At 43.7% G+C, this 8,132-nt stretch overlaps 1 protein-coding gene across 1 annotated transcript in view; it reads right to left on the bottom strand.

The window, feature by feature from the left end:
- Positions 1-1,188, bottom strand: part of NARS2 (asparaginyl-tRNA synthetase 2, mitochondrial (putative)) — a 136,976-nt gene extending 135,788 nt beyond the window's left edge. The window contains exon 1 of the mRNA XM_008072060.1: positions 758-1,188. Within this exon, the coding sequence (XP_008070251.1) occupies positions 758-898 (141 nt within the window). The 5' untranslated portion in view covers positions 899-1,188. The remainder of the gene's footprint in view (positions 1-757) is intronic.
- Positions 1,189-8,132: the final 6,944 nt, after the last annotated feature.

Genomic DNA, 8,132 nt, shown 5'->3' on the forward strand with positions numbered 1-8,132 from the left:
CCTCAGCCTTCCAAGTAGCTGGAACTACAGGCACGCGCTACCACGCCCGGTTCATTTTTTATTTTATTGTAGAGATGAGGTCTCGCCAAGTTGCCCAGGCGGGTCTCGAACCCGCAGGCTCAAGAATAAAATGATTTTTAAAAAATCACTGCAATAGTGTGTTTCCACAACCGAATGAGGTCAAACCACCTTGCTTAACCTGCTCTTTTAAAGGGGAATCTTCTCTGTAATATAATCAGCAAGAAAAGTAATAGCAGGTAACATGTATAGATTGTGGGCCACTGTTCTTACATTCTAACTCATTTAATTTTCAGGCCTCTATGAAGTAGGGGCCATTATCTCTATTTCCATGAGAGGTTTGAAACGAAGGTGTGGAATTCATAAACGGCATCCTATAATTAAGAAGCTACTAAGTAGCCGAGATTTAAATCCAGGCAGCTCGACTCCAGAGCTCTTTCAAACATTCCACTCTTTCTCCTAATTCATTAAACATAAATTAAATGCAAAGCCCCATTTTAGTAGCGGATATTCATTATAAGGGGTAAAGGCAGAGAAAAGGGGCTTGCTCGGTTTACCTTTTTTTTTTCTGTGTGATTAACAAGGTTACAGATAAAGCAAAGTTCCAGTTGCGATGCCTACCTACACTTGCTAACTTTCCCCTGATGGTTGTGCGACCGGACCGTACAAATCAAGCTAGATGTGGATGCACCATCTAAGACCCTAAAAGGAAACACCCACGCCCTTCCCATTCACCAACCTGGACCTTAACGCGCTCCCCACTCGTGTCCTGGGCCCTGAGAGCGTCCCTCACGCTCAGTTTGGCTGAAGGTTTGTGCCTAGGGCAGGGAGCGGAGGAACAGGAGCGCAGGGTTCGGAGCAGGCACCGGGCCCCGAGCATCGCGAGGCTGCCCCGGCCCTCCGCCGGACCAGCCCAGAACCCAGCGGTTCGGACCCTGCCTGCAGGAGTCCGCCCGTCTCGGCTGCCCCCCTTGCTCGAGGCCGCAGCCCTCCCCTCAGCGCTCCAGAGCCCCCCGGCTGCTCCTTCTTCTTCGGGGCTCCCAGCTCTGCCCCCACAGAACCCCTCCTCCGCGTCCTCCTCCCAACAGGGCGGAATGGAGACGGTACACCCGGCAAACGCCAAAAAGGACCCACTCGCAGCCAGCAGCTGGAGCGTACCACCGCCCCGCGATAATTCTAACCCTACGCTCCGAGGCCGGGCAGCAACACTCGCTACCGGCACCCCTACGTCATCACGCCAACGTCGCTTGTGTCATCACGCTACGGAGAGAGCATGCGTACTCGTGGCCCAGGACTAAGGAGGCGGGCCGAAGGAAGAGGAGGGGTCAGAAGCTGGGGTGGGCGGGGATAAGATCCGTGGGCGGGGCTAAGGTCCTGGGGTTGTAGGGATTCTCGCAGAAGGTGGGGATTGAGAGTCCTCACTTCTTTTCTTTTCTTTTTTTTTTTTGAGTTGTAGTCTCACTCCGTCGCCCAGGCTGGAGTGCATTGGCACGCTCCCGGCCGCCCCAGCGTTGATCTCCTGAGCTCCGGCGATCCCTCCGCCTTAGCCCTCCAAGTAGCTGGATCTACAGGCGCGCGCTACCACGCCCCGCTAATTTTGTGATTTTTTGTAGAGACGAGAGCTCACCATGTTGCCCAAGCTGGTCTCGAACCCGCGGGCTCAGGCAGTCCTCTCGTCTCGGCCTCCCAAAGTGCTGGGATTACAGGCTTGAGCCACTGCGCCCGGCCGAGGGTCCTCATTTCTAAAGCGTCAAGGTGAGGCTGAGGAACTGAGAGACAAGGAGTGACGGATGAAGAGGGGAAACGTCCAGAAGGAGACTTAGTCGTTAACAGGATTAGCCTGAAGATATCAGTCTTAGCTTTGAGCACAGAGAAAAACCAGACGTAACCCCCTGCTCAAGCCACACTTGTGTGATATCAGGCATCTAAACAGACAGTTGCATAAAAGGTGATCAGTTACCTGACGGCGACTACACATGAGATGCCAGAAGAAGCCTTCTGGAGAAAGTAGTTCACCGACAGGTAAGAAGAACTGAAGAGACCCTGAATATGGGAGTCAGAAAAGTCATGACGGTGTGAAATGTTGCAGAGACTGGAGGAACGCCACGCATTACCTGCCAAAATCTTCAAGTCTCTCCCTCACTTTTTCCAACACAATTATCTACATTTGACCTGGAAGCAGTGACCCTTTATATGTCAGTCTACCTCTTAAATTTATCAAAAAATTAATTTTTTCTGTAACTCAGTGACAGTCATGAAAAGGTTTAACTAAAAAATAAATAAAAGAAGTGAGGGCTGGTAACTTAAAATTGCCACTATAATTATGCCCGTCTTACAAGAGACCTTGGGTGCAAAAAGGTTAAATGATCTACATAAGGATACACATTCTGTAAGTGTGGGATAAAACCCAGAAGTGCTGGCTTTGTGCACTAAACTATTAGGCTCTACAGTGTCTCAAGGTGGAACATAAAACCACTGTTCTTTCCATCAAGGAGCTCATGTTCTAGAGGTGGAGACTGACAAGAAAAGATCTCATTGCAATATAAACCAGTAAGTACACATTTAGATGTATGAGCCAAGTGGAGTGGTAATCTAGAGAAGGAGACAATTCAGATGAGTTTTTGAGGAGGATCAGCATTTTGTCAAGGAGGAATGTAAGAAAATTTCCCGCCAGAAAGTGGAAGGTGGACCGGAAAGTTTGCCAAGAGGGCAAATGTCCTGGAAGAATTGTAAAATTGCTCTCAAGATAGACTAGAAAACATCTATGAAATACTTGGAACCAAATACCACATGTTCTCACCCATAAATGGGACCTGAACATTAATCAAAATAGCACAAGGGAGAGGGGAAGTGGGGGACTACAACAACACAAAGGGTACCTGGTCCTAAACCAGGGGAAGTGAGGACCAGTTGGAGGCCCAAACTTCACCTGCACATACATGACTTATGTACCTAAACCTGACTTGTACCCCACATCTTTATAATGAAGTAAATTTTTTTTTTAAAAAAAGAAAATACTTAGACATTTCATGAACCCTGAGAAAGGAAAAATATAAACTTGAAGCCAGATGCCTTTAGAATTATGTAGTGATGGGCCTTTAAAAAAACATAAGTATGTTGATTGCAAAATCTGGGCAACAAGAAAGTCTGGGGTACATAGCAATAATGTTTATCCCAGTGTAAATCTCTTCTTTGTCTATGCCTACTCTGTCCAAGGAATCAGAAGCAGTAACCAGTTGGCTCACTTCTTACCTAAGTCATTTGTCTGTGTTGCCTACTACTATGGTTGGATATGGTTTGTCCTCACAAAAACTCATGTTGAAATTTGATCCTCTGGCCAGGCTCAGTGGCTCAGCCTGTAATCCCAGCACTTTGGGAGACTGAGGTGAGTAGATTGCCTGAACCCACAGGTTCGAGACCAGCCCAGGCAACTTGGTGAGACCTCGTCTCTACAATAAATCAAAAATTAGTCGGGCGTGGTAGTGTGCGCCTGTAGTTCCGGCTACTTGGAAGGCTGAGGTGGAAGGATTACGGGTCAATGCTAGGGTGGGCTGTGAGTGTGCCACTGCACTCCAGCCTGGGCGACGGAGTGAGACTCCAACCAAAATAAAATAAAATTAATAAGTTTGGTCCTTTAAAAAAGTGGTACATATACACGATGGAATATAACAACCATAAAGGACAAAATTATGAACTTCGCAGCAACTTGGATGGACTTAGAGTCTATAATACTGAGTGATCTATCACAGAAACAAATAAGTGAGTATCACATGTTCTCACTCATAAGTGGACCTTGAACAATTATTGTAATACTATAAGAGAAGGATTGGCAGTTGTAGGAAACTGCCAGGGGTGGGGGACGGGATTGGCAGTAGTGCTGGAGGAGAGGGGGGCACACCTTATCAAAAGAATATCTGCATAATGAACATTTGTATACTTAACCCTGATTGTACTCCACATCTTTAAAATTTAAAAATAAAATAAAATAAATGTGATCCCCAAAGTGGCAGTTTGGGAGGTGGAGCTTAGTGGGAGGTGTGTGGGTTTGAGAGCAGATCCCTTATGAATGGCTTGGCACTATTCCCCAAGTAGTGAGTGAGCTCTCGCTCTCACAAGACTGGATTCATTCTTATAACGACCAGAGTGGGTTGTTATAAAGCCAGGACATTCCTCAAGCTTTCCCTTCTTCACACACATCCATTTCCCTTTGACCTTCTCCACCATGTTGTGATGCAACACAAAAACCCTCACCAGAAACCAGAGCCATGCCCTTGAGCTTCTCATCCTGCAGAATTGTGAGCTAAATAAACCTTCTTTCTTTTTTTTTTTGTTTGTTTTTTGTTTTGAGTTGGAGTCTCACTCTGTCACCCAGACTGGAGTGCAGTGGCCGCTCCTGGCCACCGCAGCCTCGACCTGCTGGGCTCCGGCGATCCTTCCGCCTCAGCCTTGCGAGTAGCGGGAATTACAGGCACGTGCTACCACGCCCGGCTGATTTTTTTATTTATTGTAGAGATGAGGTCTCGCTGCCCAGGCAGGTCTCGAACCCGCGGGCTCAGGCAATCCACTCACCTCAGCCTCCCAAAGGCGCGGGATTACAGGCTGAGCCACCGAGCCCGGCTACCTTCTTTCTTTTTAAATTACCCAGTCTCAGGTATTCTCTTCCAACCCCACCAGATGACATGCCCCTTAATAACTGGGGTCTAAGTCCCAGAGAGTAAGGGACCTGATTTCCTTTACCCTTTCACTTATTTGTTTAAGACAAAAGCTGTCGCCCAGACTGGAGTGCAGCAGCATGCTCAAGACCACCACAGCCTCAACCTGCTGGGCTCAGGTGATCCTTCCGCCTCAGCCTTTCAAGTAGCGGGAACTATAGGTGCACACCACCATGCCCAGCTAATTTTTTGATTTATTGTAGAGATGAGGTCTCACCAAGTTGCCCACTCTGGTCTCGAACCCATGGACTCTGACATTCTTCTTGCCTCAGCCTCCCAAGGTGCTGGGATTATAGGCATGAGCCACTGCATCTGACAAATTAATTATTTTCTAAACAGGGACCACTACTCAGTAGTATGCTGAATGCAAAGGAAAACAGTGAAACTGAAAATTAGCAATGGTTAATTTTTTTTTTTTTTTTTGAGTTAGAGTCTCACTCTGTCGCCCAGAATGGAGTGCAGTGGCTGCTCCTGGCCACTGCAGCCTCGACCTGCTGGGGTCTGGCGATCCTTCTGCCTCAGCCTTCCAAGTAGCCGGAATTACAGGCATGCACTACCACGCCTGGCTGATTTTTAAAAAATTTATTGTAGATGAGGTCTCGCTGCCCAGGCGGGTCTTGAACCCGCGGGCTCAGGCACTGCACTCACCTCCGCCTCCCAAAGGTGTGGGATTACAGGCTGAGCCACCGAGACCGGCACTAATTTTAAATAGATATCATTGAAAGTTGACTATAGCATTTATGCTTCTGGTACTCGTTTCAAACAATCTCCTGTATCATGTGCTATATCAGAACATATTTAAGTTTTGTTTTTAATGTTGACTTGACACCTCCCTCTTTGATTCATTACCTTCCAGATGGTAGCCAGAATAAAGTTTCTAAAATGATTACAGTTGACCCTTGAACAACACAGGTTTGAGCCGTGCAGGTCCACTTTTACATTGATTTTTTTCACTAAATATATTGGAAATTTTTTGGAGATTTGTGACAATTAAAAAGAAACTTGCTAATGAACTGTGTAGCCTAGGAATATTGAAAAAATTAAGAAAACGGTAGGTTTTGAATGCATAAGATATATGTAGACATCTTATCATTTTAGTCTATTTAACCATTTACTATCATAAAATATACATAAATCTATGATAAAAAGTTAAAATTTATCAGAACTTTCAAATTCAAAAATTTTTAGACCAACCATTTGCTGTTGAGAAAAAGTGCTGTAAGACATGCAAACTTCAACTTTAATAAGTAGGGCCAAATTTTTTCCAAGGTGTCACCAACTATGTATGAGTTTCTGTTGCTTCACATTCTTGTCAACACTTGGTTTTATGCTTTTTTGTTTGTTTGTTTGATTGTTTGTTTTTGAGTCCGAGTCTCTGTCACCCATGCTGGAGTGTAGTGGCATGCTGGCTACCGCAGCCTCGACCTGTTGGGCTCAGGCAATCCTTCCACCTCAGCCTTCCAAGTAAGGAACCATAGGCATGCACCACCATGCCTGGCTAATTTTTTGATTTATTGTAGAGATGAGATCTCGCCATGTTGCTCAGGCTGGTCTCAAGCCCCTGAGCTCAGGCAATCGTCTCTTCTCCGCCTCCCAAAGTGCTGGAATTATAGGCGTGAGCCACTGCACCCAGCCTTTCTTTGTCTTTTTAATATGGAATGCTTCACAAATGTTCGTGTCATCCTTACATAGGGGGCCATGCTAATTTTCTCTGTCTTGTTCCAATTTTAGTACATGTGCTGCCTAAGTGAGCACACGTGGTCTTAATCAGTCTTTTAAATTTATCCATATTGGTGGGGGTATAGTCATACCTCATTGTGATTTTAATTTGCACTTCCCTGATTATTATTTTTGTTGAGCACACTTTCAGTGTTTATTTTCATTTTTGGACATAACTCTTTAGTGAATTGACTAAGTCTTTGGCTCATTTTTCTACTGAGTTGTCCTTTTTTTCTTACTGATTTGCTTATTAATCTATAAAACTTATTATGTCCATATTTTAGATATGAGTTCTTCTCAGTTATATGTATTGCAATATCAGCCACTCTGTGGGTTGATTTTACTATGATGTATTGTGAGAAAATGGCTGAATGATAGCAAATATTGACATTATTTGATCCTTTGTTTATAAATAGTCCCCCGTTCTTGAAGAAAATGATTAAGACCCTCAAACTTTATCCTTTATATTTCTTCTGGCAACGTAAGATCAACATCTTTTGTCATTCCTCTTGTCATTCTTTAAAGGTGGATTCTTTTTCTATTTAATTACTTGTTTCTTTACACTTTTTTGTTGCATGGTTAATGGTTTTCTCCACAATTTCTATATGGTGATCTTTAAGGAACAATCTTAAAGCTTCAAATTGCACTGCACATTGTTAAAACTGATTCTGGCTGTTTGTAAATATTTTTGTGTATGATTAACCTCTAAATCCTTATACCAGAAAACAAAATAACTCAGAAAAAGAAAATCACAAAGAGCAGACAACAAAAGCTGAGCTGCTCCTCTTGTCCTCATATTTTCTTTTGGGTTGCACAGTTGAGGTTAGCATTGCAGGTCTGTCTTTCTTGTATGCACAGCTTCATAATGAACACTCCATCTTGTCTGGAAATGTCTTTTTACTACTACACCTACATGTTATATATAGCATTTTCCATTGATGAGGTGAGACTGAAAAGAATGGACTTTTTTTTTCAAAGTTTCCAAATATGTTACATGGGAAGAAAAAATGCTTCTGAAACAGTAAACTCTACAAATTATCAGATTTTTTTTTAGAGAGTAGAAATTTGTTGCTGACACAATTTTAGTTTGTAACTGAATAAAAACCAGAGTGACATTTGACCCATTTTATTGTTTTTAAGTTTGCTATAGCAATGCACCCCTTTATTACCTGCACCTTGGGCAGACCATTCTTACTGCCCCACTCTTGAAATGCTACTGCTGGTAAATTTTCTGTAAACTTTTGGCAAGTACTTTTTCCCTTAAGGAAGTTTCCTACTCCTCCTGCTGGATTACTAGTCCCTCAATATATGGTCAGCTCTAGCTATGTAATGTCAAAAAATGAGGGCTGTATCTGGAAAAGAATACACTGCTTAAAAATCTGCAGATTCTAAACCTGAGAATTTTATCCTTATGACAAATAATCTGGAAAGAGAAGGTTTCCTAGAATCCTTGCAGCCATGAGCACACACCATTGGTCCAAAACTAACAGACAATCAGGTAAGCACTTAAAGACACAGGAGGTGGTAAACTTATACCCTGGTTTTTCAAGCAGGAAAAAACATCATTGATTGTAAATTTGTTTGAACTTCTTGCAGAAGAGTTTTGTTTGTTTGTTTTTTGTTTTTTTTTAAAGCAGAATTTATTGAGAGGACAGAAAAACTTCCACAACGGGAGGGGACCTG

This window comes from Carlito syrichta, unplaced genomic scaffold (assembly GCF_000164805.1).
Source record: "Carlito syrichta isolate Samal-C Ts95f unplaced genomic scaffold, Tarsius_syrichta-2.0.1 Scaffold314837, whole genome shotgun sequence".
NCBI lineage: Eukaryota > Metazoa > Chordata > Mammalia > Primates > Tarsiidae > Carlito > Carlito syrichta.